The 22,779-nt window shown below is 46.1% G+C and overlaps 1 protein-coding gene across 6 annotated transcripts in view; it reads right to left on the bottom strand.

Moving 5' to 3' along the window:
• The window catches only part of celf1 (cugbp, Elav-like family member 1), a 73,891-nt gene that overhangs the window by 9,772 nt on the left and 41,340 nt on the right, over nucleotides 1-22,779 (bottom strand). For 5 of the 6 annotated variants that reach the window (XM_069894975.1, XM_069894959.1, XM_069894987.1 and 2 more), the window contains 9 exons: nucleotides 19,934-19,982; nucleotides 18,495-18,629; nucleotides 17,364-17,443; nucleotides 14,095-14,256; nucleotides 13,317-13,392; nucleotides 12,615-12,743; nucleotides 9,071-9,181; nucleotides 8,490-8,675; nucleotides 4,004-4,147 (listed from right to left, as the gene is read on the bottom strand). In XM_069894975.1, the coding sequence (XP_069751076.1) occupies nucleotides 4,004-4,147; nucleotides 8,490-8,675; nucleotides 9,071-9,181; nucleotides 12,615-12,743; nucleotides 13,317-13,392; nucleotides 14,095-14,256; nucleotides 17,364-17,443; nucleotides 18,495-18,629; nucleotides 19,934-19,982 (1,072 nt within the window). The remainder of the gene's footprint in view (nucleotides 1-4,003; nucleotides 4,148-8,489; nucleotides 8,676-9,070; nucleotides 9,182-12,614; nucleotides 12,744-13,316; nucleotides 13,393-14,094; nucleotides 14,257-17,363; nucleotides 17,444-18,494; nucleotides 18,630-19,933; nucleotides 19,983-22,779) is intronic. The other variant, XM_069894952.1, reaches the window with a different exon arrangement.

Below are 22,779 nucleotides of genomic sequence, written 5' to 3' on the forward strand. Positions count from 1 at the left end.
TGGTTCACCTCAACACAGTCTTGGCCCAAGTACAGACAAACTTCAATTCTCAAACAGTCCCATAAAAATGAAGTTAACGAGAACCAGAAGGAAAAATAAACCTGCAGATGCTGGATACCTGAACAGCTAAATCTGCACACACATTGTGATCCAATTAGCATCTGAGGACAAAGCAAAAGAGAATACTTCAATCTCAGAGATCCATCCTCTCCAGAGGATTCTTAGTTAACGGGGCTTTATATCCAATGCTAGTGAGTTCCTTCACAAATGACCTCCCTTCTCCCATCTGGTCAGAAGTAGGGATGTTGGCTGATGGCTACATAGTGAGAACTTCCTTTTGCAACTCCTGTGTTAAGTAGAAGACAACTGCATCAAGATCTGTACAACATTCAGACTTGGGAAATTAACTGTAAGAAACATTCATACTGTGTAAGTGGCCATCTCCAACATGTGAGATTCCAACTGCATTCCCATGACAGAATCAGAATTTATGGTCATGTACATGTGTCACAAAATTCATTGTTTTGCGGCACCATTACAGGTGCAATATTGCTATAAATTACATTAAAAAAGAAAAGTGAGATAGTGTAGTGGTCCATTGTCCATTTATAAATCTGACGGTGAAGGGAAAAAAGCTGTTTTTGTACTGTTGGGTGTTCAGGCTCCTGCCCTCCTCCCTGATGGTAGCAGTGAGAAGAGGGCAAGGTTTGGCCGGTGAAGGTTCTTGAGGATAGAGACTTGTACTGTTGGGTGTTCAGGCTCCTACCCTCCTCCCTGATGGTAGCAGTGAGAAGAGGGCAAGGTTTGGCCGGTGAAGGTTCTTGAGGATAGAGACTTGTACTGTTGGGTGTTCAGGCTCCTACCCTCCTCCCTGATGGTAGCAGTGAGAAGAGGGCAAGGTTTGGCCGGTGAAGGTTCTTGAGGATAGAGACTTTTCTTGAGACAGAGCCTCTTGTAGGTGTTCTTCAGAGTGAAGACTGACGCCCATGATGGCGCTGGCCAAGTTCACAACCGTCTGTGGCCTTTTCCCCAGGCAAGGCCACTCTGGTGGGGCGCAGACTTGGGGCTCGCCCCTGGTCCAGCCTGTCCGTGTTTGGTGGGGACCCGCTAACCAGCTGGGGCTCCGGGTGCAAGAGCCGCAAGTCGGCCCTCAGGTTCCAAACCGCCCCCACGAGTTCCTGGTTGAGCGGCCTGACCCTTAGCTGAGAGCCACTTCTGCATGGCCGCGCGGACAGGCCGCCAATCCAGGCTCGCCTCAACGGCGTCGTTGTGGTCCTGTGTGTTCCTGCCCACTCGATCCTGCGTGGTACAGCCAGGCGTGGAAGTAATCAAGCCACCTGTCCGGGGGGCTCCAGGGCCCAGCAGGAGGGGCAGAAGAAAACTCGCCCACACCGCCAGCACTCGGCCGCGGCAGGAGTAAACATACGCAGGCCGATTCCAGGGCGCACCACTCCATAACTGTGGACAGCGGTCGTAGATCTCCAGATATGGTTCGACCTAAAAGGGGAGGCAGGATTTTTCAGCCAGGTTAAGCAACCTGCATAGGAGAAGGACACTCCGATATAAAACCTACGACCCAAGGACCTCGCTGCCATGTCCCAGCTTGCTTGGCCACGGCACACGAACCATGGGTGTAAAGGGTGGGGCCAGTACTGCACACACTGCACTCCACCTAAAAGCTCCTTTGCGCAGGCCCGAGGATATGTCCACGTCCTCCCCCTCAAAAGATGCACACAAACTCAAGCTAGCATGCTGGAACATCAGAACCATGCTAGACAAGGCTGACAGCCACCGACCTGAACGTCGGTCTGCCCTCATCGCATTGATGTAACCAGTCTCCATGGAACACCTGTAGATATTTGCAAGTCTTTGGTGACATATCAAATCTCACGAGATATTGCCACTGGCGAGCTTTCTTCATAATTGCATCCACACAAGGCCCCATAAGGATCTTCAGAGATGTTAACATCCAGGAATTTGAAGATCTTTACCCTTTCAATGCTGACCCCTCGATGAGGACTGGTTTGTGTTCTCCTGGTTTAACCATCCTGAAGTCCACAATCAATTCCTTATTTTTGCTAACGTTGAGTGTAAGGTTGTTGTTGTGACACCACTCAACCAGCTGATCAAACTCACTCCTCTACGCTTCCTCATTGCTGCCTGTGATTCTGCCAATTTCCGTGGTGCAAATTTGTAGATAGCATTTGAATTGTGCCTAGTCACAGTCCATGGGGTGTGAAGTGAGTGGAGCAGTGGGCTAAGCACACTTCCCTGAGGTGAGCATGTGTTGAGGATGAGGAGACATTGATTCCCATTCGTACTGACTGTGGTCTTTTGAGAAGGAAATCAAGGATCCAATTGCAGAGGCCCGTCTTGAAGCTTGCTGACTAGTACTGAGGGGATGACGGTGTTGAAAGCTGAGCTGTAGTCAAAAAGCAGCCTGATGTACGGGTCTAGGCTGATTGGAGAACCAGTGGGGATAGTCAATGAGGCAACTCACTCTGATCTTACTGGGCACGGCTATGATCGAAGCCCATTTGATCCTATCACTATTCTGGGGCACATCTTATCAACACTGCAGCAAGTAACTAATCTCACAACTTCCCAAAAAAGCCCTGCCAGGTCATGCTGGGAGTGTACTCTCTACCTTCCTAGGCGAAGGCAACTGCCCCGCCCCTCCCCCCCCCCCCTCCCCACCAAAGAAACTTGACATCATCCAGAACAATGCAAACCATTTCAAGATTAAAAGAAAAACAACCTGCTGGGGTAAATCTGTGGGTTGAGCAGCATCAGTGGGCGAAAAAGATCATTTGATGTTTCGGGTCATAACCCTTCATCGAGAGTGATAAGGTTAGGTTTTTTTTGCCCCAGATTCCATTATCTGCAGTCTCTCATTTAATTATAAACTGGTTAGATGATTTTAACAACTACCCTGGCTATTCACTCACTTCACTATCACCTAGTGTGTACCATCTCTAGGAAGCAACAGGCCATTATGTCCTTGTCAACACCTTCCATAGCTACAACCTCTGCTCCTCAGATGCCTAGAACAGTCAACACATGGGAACCCTACCACGCACATTCCCTTTCATGTACCACCCTGATCTTCAATGTTTTTTTGCCTGACGAGGGTCTAAAGACTGTTTTGTGGGAATTCTCTCAACAGAGAGACTGACACAAGTCAAGAAAGGGATGGAGTGAAAGTATTTAAAATAAATGTGGGGTGGAGACCTTTGGGTGAGAGATTGGGAATTAAGAATTATGTGAGGTGAATGGGAGATGGAGACCAAGGAGGGAGAGCTGATGCACAAAAGATTAATGCACCATGACATTGTACTGCATCTAGTGCACTTGATGGAGGTTGCTTCATTGAGCACCTTCAATTTGTCTGCTGCAACAGCAAGGACCACCCAGTGGCCAACCACTTCAATTCCACACCTCACTGCCACATCGACATGTCTGTCCATGGCCAAGTGTACTGCAAAATCAAGGCGACCCATAAATTGGAGGAACAGCACATCATATTCTGTCTGGGCACCCTCCAACTAGAAGGCATTAACATCAACTTCTTCAATTTCAGTTAACCCCCCTGCCCTGGTCTCTCTCTTTGCCTACCCTCTGTCTTGCATCTTGCAGCTCCCCATCCCTTTCCCTTCCTTTTCCTATCGGAGATCTACCCTTCTTTACCCTTTTCCCCTATCACTTCCCAGCTTCAACCCTCCCACCTGCATCCACTTATGACCTCTTATCTGTTAGCTTATGCTCCACCCCCTCTTCCCCCACCTTTTATTCAAGGGTCTACCTGTTTTTCCACATTCCTGATGAAGGGCCCAGGCCCAGAATGTTGGCTACATTTTACTTCCTATGGATGCTGCGTGACCAGCTAAGTTTTTCCAACATGTTTCTGTGCTGTACTACAACAGCTCATTAACCACAACATGCCACCTCAGTCAGTACAGGAGTTTCATACACAGGACGGTACCCATTTCAGTAACATACCCACCAAAACATTTGCTTAAGTTCGTCTGTTTGTCAATGAAAACCTTGGCGGAAATGACATTTCCAAAAGGCATAAACATCTGGAGCAGATCCTGATCTCCAAACTCCTGAGGCAGATGGTAAATGAACAGATTGCCTCCCTCTGGTCCTAAAAGAATGAAGAGAGAAAAAAAAAACATCATGAACTGAAGCTGCAGAGAAAGGAGCACAGAGAGGGGGACTTCCAGAGTCCAAGGCCACCTGTTTGATCCTGTGTGGAGGTGCCAGTCCTTCCCCAAATGGTAAATTGACGGGACAAAGTTCATGGATCAAGCGATAGAAGCCACTTGTGCATTACCAAATTTCACTTTCAGTAAGACTTGGAATACATACTAAATCTACCCCGACCACTCAACCTTTTTCCAATGCAAGCCAACCAGACAGGATCCATCTCCATTTCCAGCATTCCAAGAGATACTCCATGAGGACATCATTTGGAGGGGGCAATGGGAGTAGATATCTCAGGTATATGACCAATAGTCCACGTTTCAGAAGACGCACATCGAAGAAAGTGTGAAAGGCACACCAATGCCTTTACTTTCTAAGGGGTTTGACAAGATTTGGCATGTCATCAAATAATCGTTCAAACTCCTACAGCTGCACTGTGCAAAGTGTAGTGAAAGCTCCAGAAGGTTACAGACATAGACAAGTCCATCACAGATCTCTCATTCGGCATCATCAAGGACTCCCATCACCCTGATCACAACCTCTTCTCACTGCCACTTTCAGGCCTGGAAACCAGCACCTCTAAGTTCAAGGACAATTTCTTTCCAGCAGCTGTCAGGCTCTTAAACCTTCCCTTGCAACAACACAAGGAGAGAGGAAGTAGAAAAGGAAGGTGAGGTAACAGGTGAATGCAGGTGAGGTGGTAGAAGAGAAAGAAGCTGAGAAGTGATAGTGTGGCAATGGAGTGTGGAATTGAAGTGGTTGGCCACTGGGAAGTCCTTGGTGTTGCAGTGGACAGACCATCCAGTATCACCAATGTGGAGGAGGCTGCATTGTGAGCATTGGATGCACTAGATGATCCTGTATTCATAACTGAAGTGCTGCTTCACATGCAAGGATTGCTTGGGACCCTGAATAGTGGTGAGGGAGGGGAGGTCAGTGCAAGTTTAGCACTGACCACAGGGGTAGGTATACACCTGAAGGGAACAGAACGTAAAAATAAATGAAGAAGGTAAGAAGGTAAAGGTAGTTGGTAACAAAAGGAGTACATGTGGAGGACAGTCTCTCAAGTGTATATATTTTAATGCAAGGAGCATTGTAAATAAAGAGGATGAGCTTAAGACATGGATGGCTATATATGATATTGTGGCCATCAGTGAAACTTGGTTGCAGGAAGGGCATGTTTGGCAGTTAAATATTCCAGGATTCCATTGTTTTAGGCATGATAGAACAGGGGGGAAAAAAGGTGGAGGAGTTGCATTGCTTATTAGAGAGAACATTACAGCAGTGCTGTGGCAGGATGATTTGGTGGGATCGTCCAGTGAGGCTATTTGAGTAGAATTGAGGAATGGCAGTGGCATGAATACATTAATGGGAGGGTATTATAGACCATCAAATGGGATGAGGAAATTACAGGAGAAAATTTCTTAGGAGATAGCATATAAGTGTTATAAACATAAGGAGATTTCAACTTTCCGAACATTAACTGGGATGCCCATACAGCAAGAGGGCTGGATGGTGTAGAGTTTGTGAAGTGTGTTCAGGAAAGTTTTCTTAATCAATATGTAGAAGAACTGACTTGAGAGGGGGCAGTATTGGATCTCCTATTAGAGAACGATATAGATCAGGTGACAGGTTTGTGTTGGGGAACACTTTGGGTCCAGTGATCACAATACTATCAGTATTAGGCTAGTAATGGAAAAGAATAGAGGTGGGCCAAAGGTGGAGATTCTTGATTAGAGAAAACAAATTTTGAGGGGAAGAGAAAAGATTTGGAGGGTGTGTATTGGGACAAGATATTTTCAAGGAAGAATGTAGCAGATAAATGGAGGATATTCAAAGGAGAAGTTCTGAGAGCGCAGAGCTGATATGTCCCCATGAGGATTAAAGGAAAGGTTAAGAAACTGTAGGGAGCCTTGGTTTTCAAAAGATATTGGGAACTTGGTTCGGAGGAAGAGGGATGTGTACAACAGGTATAAACAGCAGGGAATGTTTGAACTGCTTGAGGAATATAAGGAGTGTTAAAAAAATCTTAAGAAAGAAATTAGAAAGGCTAAAGGAGATATGAAGCTGCTTTGGCATGAAAAGTAAAAATAAATCCACAGGGTTTCTATAGGTACATTAAAAGTAAAAGAATAGTGAAGGATAAAATTGGACCCCGTGAAAATGAGGGGGGTAGGCTCCGTGTAAAGCTAGAGGAGATGGTGAAATTTTAAACATTTTTTTTCTTCAGTATTCACTAAGGAAAGAATATTGAACCAGATGAAGTGAAGAAATATAATATGGAGCTCATGAATAATATAAGAATTAATGAGGAGGTAGTGTTGGCTATATTGAAAAAGATCAAGGTGGATAAATATTCAGGTCTTGACAAAATATTCCCTAGGTCCCTGAAGGAGGTTAGTGAACAAATAGTGCGGACTTGACAGAAATATTTAAAATGTCACTGGCCATGGGGAAAGTACTGGAGGACTGGAGGGTGGCTCATGTTGTTCCGCTGTTCAAAAAAGGATCCAAAAGTAGTCCTAGTAATTATAAGCCTACAAGTCTGGCATCAGTGGTGGGTAAATTAATTGAAAGTGTTCTTGGAGATGGTATATACAACTATTTGGAAGGACAGGGATTGATTCGGAGTAGTCAGCATGGTTTTGTACATGGTAGATCATATCTAACAAATCTTATAGAGTTTTTCCAGGAGGTTACTAAAAAGGTTGATGAGGGGAAGGTGGTGGATGTTGTCTATTTGGACTTTAGTAAGGCTTTTGATAAGGTTCCCCATAAGAGGTTAGTAAGGAAGGTGGAAGCATTAGGTATTAATGATGAAGCAATGGGAGAATGGGAGATGCCAGAGAGTAATGGTGGAAAATTGTTTGTGAATTGGAGGCCGGTGACAAGTGGAGTGCCTCAGGGATCGGTACTGGGTCCACTGCTGTTTGTCATATATATTAATTATCTACATGATAGGGTGGCAAACTGGATTTGTAAATTTGCAGAGACAAAGATTGGCAGTGTTGTGGACAGTGAGGAAGATTATCAAAGCTTACAGGGTGATAAAGGACAGTTAGAAGAATGGGCTGAAAGATGAAAGATGGAGTTTAATATTGACAACTGTGAGGTGTTACATTTTGGTAGGACTAATCAAAATAGGACATACATGCACTGAACCTTTTGCCCAGAGTAGAGGAATCAGTAACTTGGGGGGGGGGGGGGGGGGGGGGGGTGAGGGGGTGGCCATGCGAAGGATCTAGACAGATATGATTGAGCTCTCCATGAAAAGTATTAAAAAGAGGATTAAAACTTTAAAATTAAGTGTTATTTTTCACTAAAAAATGGATAAATCAACTTAGAAATGAAGGCAGCTGAGGAAAAAAAAGTGAAGAAGTTTCTACATCATGAAGAAAGCCTCTACTTCCTCAGGAGTTTGCGGAGGAGCTAGTGGAGTTGTTCAAGTGAACCGGTACAGACTTGAAGGGCCGACATGGCCTGTTTCCATGCTGTAAACGGTTATATGGTTATGTTAAATGGTAGACAATTGAGGAGTGCAGTGGGACAAAAGGGATTTAGGAGTCATGGTACATAATTCTCTGAAAGTTGAATCACATGTGGATAGGGTGGTGAAGAAGGTATTTAATATGTTGGCTTTCATAAATATAGAACGCAGGAGTTGGGATGTTACATTGAAATTGTATAAGGCATTGGTGAGGCCAAATTTGGAATATTGTGTGCAGTTTTGGTCGCCAAATTACAGGAAGGATATAAACAGTATAGAGAGAGAGAGTGCAGAGGAGGTCTACGAGAATGTTGCTGGGGTTTCAGGGTTTGAGTTACAGAGAAAGGTTGAGCAGGCTGGGAATTTATTCCTTGGAGCGTAGAAGGTTGAGGGGTGATTTGATAGAGGTATTCAAAGTTATAAGGGAGATGGATAGAGTCAATGTGGATTGGCTTTTTCCACTGAGAGTGAGGGAGATTCAAACAAGAGAGCATGGATTGAGAGTGAAAGGGGAAAAATTTAAGGGAAACAAAAGGGGGAATTTCTTCAAGCAGAGGGTGGTAGAAGTAAGATCAATGTTACTATTCAAGGAGAGGTTGGATAGGTATATGGATGGGAGAGGTGTGGAGGGTTATGGGCCGAATGCGAGTCAGCGGGACTACTAGGTGGGAGAAAATGTTCGGCATGGACTAGTAGGACCAAACTAGCCTGTTTCTGTGCTGTAAATGGTTATATGGTTAAATGGGGATGAAAGAGGACAAATTGGAATTCAGAACAACATACTGTCCATACTTGCCTTCTTTCTGGCTTCCTGCTACATTCAGGCTTTGCTGGGTGAGGAGGCTCTGGTTATAAAGAGAAGGGAGTGCTGCAGCTGCATACTGCTGAATCCCCGAGTATGCCTGGGTCAGAGCATCCATCGTATTGCCCGTACCATTCGACAGACCCCCGGTTCCCAGTCCTCCATTCAAAGCTGCCATTCCTGGAGAAGACACAATTAAGTTATTGCTCCTGTGAGCTGCAAGCATTTGTCACACAAAAGCAGCTGCAATGCAGAGAAAACAATCGGGGGAGGGGAGGTCTAACTTTTCCAGTGTCCCTCGCTGACAAGGTCTGCCTGACTCTCATTCAAAAAACAGCATCACCCATTACTTGCTCCTTCACTCACTGCCATGAGACAAGTTGTGCTGCACGGTACAGGATTGCATCTGGAATTCGGACAGGCACAATATGTAGTCATACAATTGTATGGGATGGAAATAGGCCCTTTGGCCCAACTCATCCATGCTGACAGAGCTTCATCAGTACTGGCACTGTCAATTGACTTGTAGGTGATTTTAAGAAGAGTTGCTTTTTATTGTACATAGCTTCCTTCACCTGCTAAAGAGTTGACGTTAAGACCTCCTGTCGCCCCTGCCAATGACTGCAGTGCTCCCAAGGATGCCATTGGGTTTACTGAGGAGTTTGTACTGTTGCTGCTCGATGAACCTGCAGGAGGCAATAATGAAAGCTAATTAGAATAGTGGTTAGCACAATGTTATTACAGCACAAGCAACCTGGGTTTAATCCAGCAGTCTGCAAGGAGTTTAAACTTAGACATCCAGCACAGTAACAGACCCTTCCAGTCCATGAGCCCATTCTGCTCAATTACATTTAATTGACCTACAACTTTTTACGTTTTCAAGAGTGGGAGGAAGCTGGAGCACCCGGAAGAAACCCGCTCAGACACAGAGAGAACTTACAAACTCCTTAAAGACAGCGCTGGATTCAAACTCAGGTCGCTGGTGCTGCAACAGCGTTTGTACGTTCTCCTTGTGTCTGCGTAGGTTTCCTCCAGGTGCTCCGGTTTCCTCCTACCCTCCAAAACGTATGGGGATTATCGGTTACTTGGTTTATTTGAAAGGCACAGGCTCGTGGGCCAGAAGGCCTGTAACTGTGCTGAATGTCTAATTTTTAAAAAAATAAATTAATGCACCAGCAGAGTGATCCACTTTAAACTGCCTGAACAGACATCTGCAAATGTCTGAATGAATCCAGTGTATACAGCAATGTTCAAAAGGCAGTCGGCACTAACGGAGCTCTTAAATCGATAACACAGGGGAGGGAATGAGGTTGGGGGGCAGATAACTGAATTGGGGAGTGCAGGAGCAATGATCTCCCAGGACTTGTTGTCAGTTTGGGTGGTGTTGTTCATGGGATCCCCAGAGGGACATTGAGAGGATGCAGAGTTGGGCTGAGAAATGGCACTCAGGGTTTATCCCAGGAAAGAGTGAAGTGGTTCATTTCGATAGGTCAAATTTGAAGGCAGAATACAATGTTAATGGGAGGACTATAAGCAGTGTGGCCAAACTGAGAGATCTTGGAGTTCATGTCCATAGAACATTCAAAGCTGCTGCACAGGTTGATAGTGTTGTTAAGAAGGAGTATGGTGTGTTGGGATCGTGTTGGATCGAGTTCAAAAGCCATGAGATAATGTTACATCTATAAACAACTCTGGTTAGACCCCACTTGGAATATTGTATTCAATTCTGGCCACCTCATTGCAGGAAAGATTAGGATGCTATTGAGAGGGCGCAGAAGATATTTACATGGATGTTGCCTAGATTGGAGAGCATGCCTTATGAGGATTGGTTGAGTAAACTTAGTTTGTTCTCAGAGCATCAGTGGATAAGGGGTGACCTAATAGATGTGTAAAAACTGATGAGGGGCATTGATCACGTGGATGGCCAGAGCTTTTTTCCAAAGCTGAATTTGCTAACACGAGGGATCATAGCTTTAAAGTGCTTGGAAGTAAGTACAAGGGAGATGTAAGAGTTAAGTTTTTCCATACAGAGAATGGTGGGTGGATGGACTGTGCTGATGGCAACAGTGGTGGAAGCAGGTACAACAGGATCCTTTAAGAGTCCATTAGATAGGTACATGGAACTGAGAAAAATAAGGTTATTCAGTTGGGAAATTGTTGGCAAAACGACCTGTACTGTGCTGTAGATTTCAATGTTTTACGTAAGATTTTAATTTTCAATGAGAAAGCAAAGTCTACAATTATATGGGGGCTGAAATTGGTTGCAGTTAAGTGTAGACTAAGGGGCTCTAAAAAGAAAAGAATGCACTCCAGCAAGGCACAAGTACACAACAGTTAAACAGGAAAGTCTGCACACTCTGTGATTATAGTGCAAAACACAACAGTCTTGGAGAATCTCAACAGGTTGTGTAGCGTCACTAGGCCGAGCACTTTGTCAAGGTATGAGCAAAAAGCAGGCAGGCACCAGAATATAAAGGTGGGGGGATAAGAAGGGAAGAAAGGGCAGGGGGAAATGCACAGGGTAACAGACGAAAAGTCATAGGTGGATATGGATGGGAGGGGAGAAAAGAATAATGCTGAAGAGGGGTGGTTAGCTCTCTGAATGAAGAGGGAAGGGGGGGTGTGGGGAGTTGGGGGAAAGTTAGAAGGATATGGATTGAGAGAGAGAGAGAGAGAGAGAGAGGTGAGGAACCTAACAGAAACTGGAGAAGTCAATATTAGTGCCATCTGGTTGGAGAGTGCCCAGACTAAATATTAGGTGCTGTTGTTCCATTTGCAGGCAGCCTTGGTTTGGTTCATGTGACCACGAACAGACATACTGATGCGGGAAAGGGGTGTGGAATTAAAACGGTTGGCCACTGGGAGGTACTCATTACTGCAGCAGACAGAGCAAAGCTGCTCCACCAAACTATTTCCCAGTCTACTCAATGTGGAGGACCCCACAACAGGAACACCAACTCCAGTAGATCACCCCTACAAATTCACAGTTGTGAGGGTTGCTTCACTTGTCAGGACTGTTTAAGGCCCTGAATGGTGGTAAGGGAGGAGGTGTGTGCGAAAGTGGAGCATTTCTTGGGGTCACATGGGTAGGCACAGAGGGAGTGATTAGTGGGAAGGGATGAGTGCATGAGGGGAGTACCGGAGGGAGTGGTCTTTCCATAAAGCGGAGAGTTCTGCAACAATATTCCATAGGTACCTGAGATCCTTGTGGGGACCAAACTGGGAGGCCTTAAAACGGAGTTAGAAACCAACATTTCGGGCTTGAGCCCTTCATCAAAATATGAGAAAATGCTGGAAGGCATCTGAACAAACAGTCCTTACAAGTGAAGAAACCCTCACAGCTGTGAATTTGTAGGGGTGATCTACTGCAGATGATGGAGGGAGGGGTGGCAAAGGCAGGAGATGATAGGTGGAGAAAGGAGGGAGGGGACAGCAGCAATAAGGGGGAGGGGGGATGGTTGGGTGGGTGAGGGGGGATGGAGGGAGAAATGGAAAGGGGGGGGAAGAAGGCGAGCAGGTTTAGTAGAATCCAGAAAAGTCAATGTTAATGCCATCTGGCTGGAGAGTGCCCAGATGATGCCTGCCGACATTTTCTCATACCTTGAAAGACCCAAGCCTGAAATGTGGGTTCTGTATTTTTCCTTTTGCTACATAAAGGACACTGTTTGTCCTGCTGAGCTTCTCCAGCATTTTGCATTTTTATTTTAACCACGTTATCTACAGATTTTTGTGAATTCTTTCTTTCTTGTTTATGTCTCATGTCCAAGTGGAGGTCTACCTAGTGTAAGAGTGCTGCTTTCAACAACAGTAAACAATTTCCCTGCTGTCCCTTTGAGCACACTATTTAGTTAACTTCTCTCCTATGTGTGGCCAGCTTAGTGCGCCAAATATAAGCCCAGCTTATGATCATCGAATGCTTCAGAGAGATAGTATCTCTCAGAAATATTACTGTCAAATATGTACAGAGGGTAGAGTATCATGTTCCAATATTAAGCTCATGGTTGCTGTAGTCATTCTCTACAAAATGGGGTTAACGCATGGACAAACTTGTGATCGCAAAGGTAACTAAGCCCACAGGTTGTAGCTCCATATAAAATGTCAATGTATCGGGGGCCTTACCTGAACTGGTTAGTGCACTCAGGGTGCTGCTGCCCGTGTTCAATGCATTGGTACCCGCTGTACTGGTCTGAGCTGCGCTGGCAGCTGCAGCTAGAGCTGCAAGATTCTGTAACTGCATAGCATTAAGACCTGCAGGGGAGGGACACAGTGGGTTAAATACACACAGCACTGGGTCTATGAGGACAACCCAACCAGAGTATTCCCCCTCCATGGATTATCACCAATTTCCACCGTTTTTCCCACAAGTGTGGAAATCCTGGATGGCAGAGATATGGTGCCTCTAACTGACCGGGGTGGGGGTGGTGGAGGAATCAACTGCCTCTGACTGACGGGGATTGGCGGCCTCTGACTGACAGGCAGAGACCGGCCGCCTCCGACTGATGGGCAGAGACCGGCCGCCTCCAACTGACGGGCAGAGACCGGCCGCCTCCGACTGACGGGCGGGGACTGGCTGCCTCTGACTGACGGGCGAGGACCGGCTGCCTTCGACAGATGAGCGGGGACCAGCTGCCTCTGACAAGCAGGCAGCACCTGATGGCTTCAGACCAATGGGCAACACCTGACAGTCTCCGACTGATGGGCTGCACCCAACCACCTGTAAGGCACGGCTGTCTTTGTGATAAGCTAGCACCCAAGGGTGTTGACTTGCACCATTGGCAGTTCTGTGCAGGTTGTGAAAGGGGGCAGACCAACGGTACTCACCGGCCATAGGATGCAGATTACTCAGTGCGTTGAGGTTCCCAGAGGATGCAGTCTGCTGTAGGAGCTGTAAATAAAGCTAGACATTACACCAAAACAAAAACAGAATGAGTCAGCAGTGCCTGGAGTAAAAGGACCTGAGAAATATTGCAGGAGAGATGCATGGGAGTAAAAGGACAGGCAAGCACAAGACAGTCACAGACTACAGTTAATTCACTGACACAAACATCTTATTATTGAGTTGGCAGTCTGATCTCCAAAGCAATTTGAATTAGCTGCAAAGGCAGCAATATTCCAAATACATGGCACAGAAACTCAATGGCTTCTAGCCCAGTTGATTCACCATGAACACAGTCTGGTGGCGCTAATAACTCCAAAGCAATCTTAATCATGGGCACAAATGACTAAATTTATACCAATTGTGCTTGCATACTCTTTAACAAAGCCAATACTTTAGATAAACAACAACCTGTTTGAGAGGGGCAGGGGAGAAAGGGAGGGGATGAGGCAGAGCGAGAGGGGCAGGGCAGAGCGAGAGGGAGGGAGGGAGGGAGAGAGAGAGAGAGAGAGAGGAGAGGGAAAGAGGTGGGGGAAGAGAGGTAGGATCATCACTTAGGTGAGTCAGGCAGGGTGCCATGGACTCAATCTGACTCAAGATGTATTTCTACCTCTACACAAGCTCAAATCAATCACAATAAACCTCATCTCATTATCAGTAGGAATAGCATGAAAGCCCATCAGAATCTTTCTCCCATGTCAGCATCAACCCAACGATACTCACTGCCAGGTATTGGGGTGCTAGAGTGTTGAGCCCAGCCAGGCTGCCCCACATTGTGGCTGCACTGAGCTGCTGCATCTGCTGCTGGAGCTGCTGAGCGATTCGCTTCTGCTCCTTGTCCTTCTGCGTGTCTGCGAACTTCACAACGATTGGAGAGGTGCAGCCCTGACAAGGAGAAGGCACGGTTGGAAGCAGGGTGGCCATGCAAAGACTGAATCGAGCACAAGCTGAAGGCTCTGAGGGTGGGAAGTGCTGGACAATTGAACGCACACTTCAAAGTGAGGCGGCTGCAGTGCTTGGGGAGGGGTTGTGGGGTGAGTGTAGTGTTGGGGAGGGAGGGGATATGTGGGTACACTGTTTAGGGACAGAGGAGGTTGTGGGAGTGAGTGCAGTGTTTAGAGTAGGAGCGGGTTTCTGGGTGGATGCAGTCTTTAGTGATGGGGTGAGCTTGTGGTGGTGGGTGCAGAGTATTTAGGGACAAAGTGGGAATTGTGGGTACATGCAGTGTGTTTTGGAACAGAATGGATTTGTGTAGCATTTAGGGACGGATGGGGTTGTGGGGTGGATGCAGTGTTTAGGGATGGAGGAGGTTGGGGAGGAGAATGAAGAATGTTTAAGGATGGAAGGGGATGTGGGGGTGGATGTAGTGTTTGGGGACAAAGGAGGAAAGTTTGTGGGTGGATACAATGTGTTTCGGAATGGAGCAGGAAGTGAAGATGGGTGCAGTGTTTAATGGGGAAAAAGGTGTTTGTGGATGCAATGTGTTTAGGGACAGAGGGTGTTGTGAGGGTGAGTGCAGTGGGTTTAGGGACGGAGGGTATTGAGAGGGTGAGTGCAGTGGGTTTAGGGACAGATGGTGTTGTGGGGGTGAGTGCAGTGTGTTTATAGACAGAGGGTGTTGTGGGGGTGAGTGCAGTTGGTTTAGGGACGAAGGGTGTTGTGAGGGTGAGTGCAGTGTGTTTATAGACAGAGGGTGTTGTGGGGGTGAGTGCAGTTGGTTTAGGGACGGAGGGTGTTGTGGAGGTGAGTGCAATGTGTTTAGGGACGGAGGGTGTTGTGGGGTGAGTGCAGTTGGTTTAGGGACAGAGGGTGTTGTGGGGGTGAATGCATTGCGTTTATGGACAGAGGGTATTGTGGGGGTGAGTGCAATATGTTTAGGGACGGAGGGTGTTGTGAGGGTGAGTGCAGTGGGTTTAGGGACGGAGGGTGTTGTGAGGGTGAGTGCAGTTGGTTTAGGGACGGAGGGTATTGTGGGGGTGAGTGCAGTGTGTTTATAGACAGAGGGTGTTGTGGGGGTGAGTGCAGTTGGTTTAGGGACGGAGGGTGTTGTGAGGGTGAGTGCAGTGTGTTTATAGACAGAGGGTGTTGGGGTGAGTGCAGTTGGTTTAGGGACGGAGGGTGTTGTGGAGGTGAGTGCAGTGTGTTTATGGACGGAGGGTGTTGTGGGGTGAGTGCAGTTGGTTTAGGGATGGAGGGTGTTGTGGAGGTGAGTGCAATGTGTTTAGGGACGGAGGGTGTTGTGGGGTGAGTGCAGTGGGTTTAAGGACGGAGGGTGTTGTGGGGTTGGGTGAAATGTATTTATGGATAGATGGGTTATGGGGATAGTAGCAATGTGTTTAAAGACAGAGAGGATTGTAGGAGTGGCTGCAGTGTTTTTAGGGACAGAAGAGTGTGTGGAGGTGGAAGCAGGGTATTTAAGGATAGAGGGGAGTGAAGATGTCGTAGGCATCTGGGGATTCACTGCATTATGAGTAAAAGAAGAGGTCTCAGGATTAGATGAAGGCTGTGGATGTTGTCTCCATGGATTTTAGTAAGGCCTTTGACAAGGTCCCACATGGGAGGTTAGTTCAGAAGATTCAGACACTAGGTATCCATGGAGAGATTGTAAAATGGATTCAAAATTGGCTAACGAGAGAAGACAGAGAGTGGTAGTTGATGATCGCTTCTCAGATTGGAGACCTGTGATTAGAGCTGTGCCTCAGGAATCGGTGCTGGGACTATTATAGTTTGTTGTCTATATCAATGAACTGGATGATCAGGCAATTTGATCCGGAGGCATTGTGGACAGTGAGGAAGGCTTTCTAAGCTTGCAGATGGATCTGGACCAGATGGAAAAATGCACCATAAAATGGCAGATGGAACTTAATGCAGACAAGTATGAGGTGTTGCATTTTGGAAGGACAAACCAATGTAGGGCTTACGTAGCAAATGGTCGGGCACTGAGGAGTTTGGAGGAACAAAGGGATCTGGGAATACAGATACATAATTCCCTGAAATTGGCGTCACATGTAGACAGACAGGGTTGTAAAGAAAGCTTTTGGCATCTTGGTCTTCATAAATCAAAGTATTGAGTACAGGAGTTGGGATGTCATGTATAAGACATTGGTGAGGTCAAATTTGGAGTATTGTGTGCAGTTCTGGTTGCCAAACTACAGGAAGGATATCAGTAAGATTGAAAGAGTGCAGAGAAGATTTACTAGGATGTTGCCACATCTTCAGGAGTTGAGTTACAGAGGAAGATTAAACAGGTTGGGACTTCATTCCTTAGAGCACAGAAGAATGAGGGGAGATTTGACAGAGGTTTACAAAATTATGAGGGGAATAGACAGTAAATGCATGTAGGCGCTTTCCACTTAGATTGGGAGAAATAAATATGAGAGGACACGGCTTTAGGGTGAAAAGTTTAGGTGGAACTTCTTCACTCAGAGAATGATGGGAGTTTGGAACAAGCTGCCATCTGATATATATGCAGGTTCACTCTTAAGATTTATGAATAAATTGTATAGTTACATGAATGGGAGCGATCTGGAAGTTTATGGAATGGGTGCAGGTCAGTGGGACTAGCAGAATGATGTTTCAGCACAGGTTAGAAGGGCTGAATGGCCTGTTTTCTGCGCTGTAGTTTTCTATGGTTCTATTACTGAGCTGAAGTTTACACCAAGGAGTACAAAGGATTTATCCTCAGTGTAAACTTCACCAGTTGGACAGAGCCCATTGATTGACGAGGGAAAGGGTAGACAAAAAGATGGTGAAATTCAATACACAGAATGGTGTATAATACAAATAAGCTACACAAACAGGGAGATCTGAGGTGGCTATACTTTGAGTGGCAGAACATTAGCGGGTGTCATAAAAAGCATGTGGGACCTCAATGAATGTAAACATGGGATTGGTATGCCAAGCCTTCAGTACAACTGATTCAGCTGCACCGAAGCTCAGCTTGAATCCCAGCCTGAGCCGACTGTCCTTCCAGCATTAAGGAGAGGGCTCACCTCCATCGTCTGTGACTGGTGCATTGTTTTGATTGCATTCTGAGCCATCGATCTCGTTGTAAATGTTATAAATGCACAACCTGTGGAGAAACAACAGATCTTCAGGGACTTCTGCAACAGAATGACAGTTGCGGAATGTACAGAGGGGGCACGCCAAAAGGGGGAGCAGACTTAACACCATTTTGCGAGGAAGATGGGTGGTGAAATCTTAAATGCCTCTCTTGCTACTCCACGTGAGAGACCCAGACATCCCATCACTTAGGTACAAATACCTCCACTAGCTCACCATATCCCTGGGGACAAAGCTTGCTGCATTCGCATTCATTGACTCTCGGAATGTCCCAACACATTTCATAGCAAGGTGATTCTAATCTGCACAGCAGTGTAAGAACTAAGGCAAGTAAGCTGTACACAGCACAATACCACAGACAATCAGGAGACAACAAGCAGCAGCAATCACTACACCAGTCACAGGGTGCACCAAACCTGGAGGGTCTGCTGCCATGAAATCATCAATGCAAATGTAATAAAATTAATTATTCAATCCTTCAAGTCTCCTGTGCATTTCTCCTGCAAATCCACAGCACATTTGATTTTTTTAAGTCATTGGCTTACATTACACATCCATGCGTATACCTATCCCCAGGCTTATACCATCCTGGATCCAAAGAGGAAGTCAGCTAAAGGAAGAAAAACAAACCAAGCAGAAAGCTGAAGGGGAACAACAAAGTGGTGGAGGGGTGAGGGAGACTGGGTCAGGTAAGGGGTTAAGGGCAATCGCAGAAGGGCAGGGAGAAAGGTGTCTGAGGTGGGGTTAGGCAGGGAAGGTGGGATGAAGTGCAACACACAAACGTGCTGGAGAAACTCAGCAAGTCACACAGCGTCCAAAGGAAGTATAAGGCAGTCGACGTTTTGGACCTGAGCCCCCACCTCCCCCCCCACAACCTGCTGAGTTTCTCCAGCACCTTTGTGCATTGACCCTAGCATCTGCAGACTTTCATTTTTAACTCCAGGGTACAGTAAAGAAGGAGTTGAGGATTGGGGGATTGTAAATACTGCCTTGCCCTGAAAGAGCAATATCGCAGGAATGATCTCAAGCAAAGCCTCCTTTGACATTGAACCCTTACTCACCTCTACTCAACCCATCTGGGCCCCGCAATATCCTACATTCTTCAATCTGTCCGAAAGGAGAGAACATGACACGCACATCGTTCTCATTGCATTTCTTCGAGATCATTCCCACAAATAGCTTCCTATCTTCCACGGCTGCAATCAAACATGGAAATTATTGCATGGAAATTGTAAAGAAGGCGAGTGCAATCACCAAAAGCTGGCCACAGTTGTGTCTGTAAAAACGCAACAAAATGAGAGGAACTCAGCCGGTCTTTCAGTGTTCATAGGAGACAAAGATATATCGCTGACATTTAGGGCCTGAGCCCTTCTTCAAGGAACAAGCAGAATGAACAAAAAAAACAGGAAATCTCAGAACACAGACAGTGCCAGCTGGAGGAAGGAATCCAGACCAACAAAAGGTGTTAATTTTATATGATAAGGGGAGGGGTGAGAATTGATTATATCTGTGTGCAAGGAGACAGGGAACAGGGAGGGAGACGGTGACGGGGGGGAAGAAGGGGTTTAATGAAAGCCAGAGAAGTCGATATTAATGCCATCCAGTTAGAAGGTGCCCAGCTGGAAGATGAGGTGTTATTCCTCCAATTTGTGGGTGGCAGTGCATAGACCATGGACAGACATGTCAACAAGGGAATGGGATGGGATGGGGAACAGAAACATGTGGCCACTGGGAGACCCACACTATTGCGGCGGACAGAGCAGGGGTGCTCACAAAGTAATATCCCAGTCTGCATCCAGTCTCTCCGATGTAGAGGAGACCGCAGTGGAAGCACCGATGCAGCAGACGACCCCTACAGATTCATTGTGAAATGTTGCTCCACTTGGAAGGACTATTTTGGGCCCGATTGGAGGGAGAAGGTGTGGGCAAGTGAAGCATTTCCTGTGGTGAGACGATTGGTGAATAGCAATGGACCATCTCCTGCAGTCTCAGGGGGAGGTACCAAGGGGTCAGCTCCTCATCTTCCGACTGGGCACCCTCCAACCAAGTAGGCATTAATATTGACTTCTCTGGATTTTTTTACCCCCCCCCCCCCCCCAACTTCTTCCCCCGTTGCCTCCCCCAGCTCTCTTTCCCTGTTCCCTGCCTGCACAGACAATTAATTCTCACCTCTTCCTTTATCATATCCAATTAACACCTTTTGTTGGTCCGGATTCTTCCCCCAGCACTGTTTGTATTCTGAGATTTCCTGCTCATTCATCTTATTTCTTGAAGAAGGGCTCAGGCTGAAACTTCAGCGATATGCAATATCTTTGTCTCCTATGGACACTGAAAGAGTGGTTGAGATCCTCCAGCATTTCAGTGTGTCTTTAACTACAATCACAGCATTTGCACTTTCGTGTTTCACATAGTTGTGTCTGTTTCCAATTCTCTGAATGTAACAATGCACTCGGGGTTAGGTTATAAGGCTTCAGTTTCTGACATGCTCGGATAGACTCACCATTGTTCTTCTCGCTGTCTGCTGGTTTCATCTGTATAGGATGATGCATCTGAGAAAGAGTAGAGGTTATGGATCAGTACCATGCTGACATATGCATGCTCATTGGCTATCCCCGGTACAAAAACTGACCTGCCAGATTAAACTGTCTGGCTGACCGCCAGTGAAGCCACTGATCTCAGCTCCAATGATCTAGTTTCATAGAACAGGTCAGGCCCTTTGGCCCTCAATGTTGTGCCAACCTATGTAAACCTACTCCAAAATCTAATCCTTCCCTACCTCACAGACATAACCCTCTATTTTTCTTACACCTATGTGCCTAACTAAGTGTATTTTCAATGTCGCTATGGTACCAGCTTCCACCACCAACCTGGTAATGCATTCCAGGCACCCACCACTCTGTGTAAAATAATTTATCTCTGACATCTCCTCTAAACTTTCCTCCATTCCCCTTAAACAGATGTCCTCTGGTACTTGCTACTGTAGCCCCAGGAAAACGATGATGGTTGTCCACCCCATCTAGACCCCTCATAATCTCTACTAAGTCACCTGTCATCCTTCATCGCACCTTCCCTAGCTCTGTCAACCTTGCTTCGTAAGACATTTGACCCTCTCCTCAGGAACTGTTTGAGAGGAGTCATCCCTGTGACAGTGTGGCTTTACTCCAAACTCGACTGGTTTAACCAGTGCTTATATATTAACTTTTGCACTCAAGTCCTACTCAGGATAAAAGCCCACACACCATCAGCTTTCCTACTTACTCATGTATTTTAAGCTCATGCATATTAGCCTTCAATCACTTGTGTGCAAGCACAGCCAGGTCTCATTAAACACCAATATTTTACTTCCCGTCACCTTTATTAAATACTCTGGTTTTCTGTTTTGTGCTGAAGTTGTGCTATATTTAATGCCTTAGAGTGAGATCGCCAAGGATGTGAGATGCTCAAGGATGCTGGCTTACCCCACTGCTCTACTCTTTATACACCCATGGCTGTGTGGCCAGGCACAATTCCAAAGCCATCTACAAGTTTGCCGATGACACCACAGTTGTCAGCAGAATCACAAGCGGCAATGAGGAAGCATAAAGGAGGGAGACAGATCAACTTGTTCAATGGCCTAATGACAACAACCTGGTGCTCACCATCAGCAAAACCAAGGAGATAATCGAAGGAAGTCAAGGGAACATGAGGATTGGGTCTTCATCGAGGGGTCAGTAGTGGAAAGGGTCAAGAACTTCAAATTCCTGGGTGTCAACATCTCTGAGGATCTGTCCTGAAGCCTCCACGTTGATACAATCACAAAGAAGGTTCACCAGCAGCTATATTATGTGATGTGTCTGAGGAGATTTGGTATGTCACCAAAGACTCTTCTAAACTTCTAAAGGTGTGCTGTGGAGAGCATTCTGGCTGGCTGCATCACTGTCTGGTATGGAACACCAACTCTCAGGACAAGAATAAACTCCAGAGGGTTGTTAACTCAATCTACAACGTCACAAGCACCACTCCATCGAGGACATCTACGTGAGGTGGTGTCTTAAAAAAGCAGCCTCAATCCTTAAGGACCCTCATCACCCAGCCCATGCCCTCTTCACTCTGCTACCATGGGGAAAAGGTACAGGAGCCTGATAAGAATCAGCAACATAAGGACAGCTTCATCCCCGCTGCCATCAGATTCCTGAATAATCAATGAACCAAAGACACTGCCGAACTATTATTTTACTTTTTTTAATAGTAACGTCATAAGATAGTTACAATATGAACGCTTGCTCTATGATGAAGCTGCAAAACACCAAATTTCAAAACAGGAGCATGATTCTTGGCTTGGACTTGGGACACAGGACCAGTTTCTGTTCCTATTTCTTGGCTTGGACAGACAAGTGGATTGGGAGGATTTTGAAGGATATAGACCAAACACAGGCAGATAGGCATAATCCTTGCTCTCTGAATCAATGTTGGCCAGTGCCCGTCTACACCTCTTTGAAGTCTCTTTACATTCTCCTCTGTACTCCAAATTCTAACAATTTCTGTACCACAAGCACCATGAAAATGTGACATTTGGCCCCATCAGCTTAATTATTGACATAGACGGAAAAACTTGGACCCTATCACCGATCACTGTGGTATTCCACCAGCCACAGGCTGCCAAACCTGAGAAAGACCCCTTTATTCCCAGTCTTTGTGTTCCATCTGCTTACCAGTACTCAACCTGCGCCAGTATACTCTCAATTCCATGTGCCTTAAATTTGCTGATGAGCCTTTATGAGGAATCTTACAAAATGTATTCTGAAAGACCATCCATGGGAGAAATTAGGTTACAGGGAAATAGGTCTTCCCACTTGAAGTGGGACAGATGGTTTTGCTTTGAAAGTGAGCATTGATATGAGAACTGAATGGCCTCCTTCCATGGCCTAGGGAAATAAGAATAAAAATCTACATATTAGAGAACTCCAAATGAAAAGATTTCCCTTTCATGAGTTCATGCTGATTCTGCTCAATCTATTCCACCTCCCCCCCCCCTCCCCCCCCCCCCCCGACACCCCCAATACATTCCAGTACAAAATCCTTCATTATACATCCCTGCTGACACTGATAATATGCTAACAGGTTGGTAGATTCTATTTACTTGCTCCTTCCTTCCTTGCTTAGTAGGATTGCATGTGCTACTCTCCCATCTGTAAGAATCATTCCAGGATTGACATATTTTGAGGATATTTTCCAGAAGTTCTGCTACCTCTCCAGTCACCTCTTTCTAAACTCAGACAAGGAACATGGGGTCCTTCAGGTGTAACAGCTTGAAGAATCTCTGACTCCTTCAGCATTTGTTTAACCAAAGCAAAATTCTTTCCATTC

The sequence above is a fragment of the Narcine bancroftii genome, chromosome 1 (assembly GCF_036971445.1).
Source record: "Narcine bancroftii isolate sNarBan1 chromosome 1, sNarBan1.hap1, whole genome shotgun sequence".
NCBI classification, from domain to species: Eukaryota; Metazoa; Chordata; class Chondrichthyes; order Torpediniformes; family Narcinidae; genus Narcine; species Narcine bancroftii.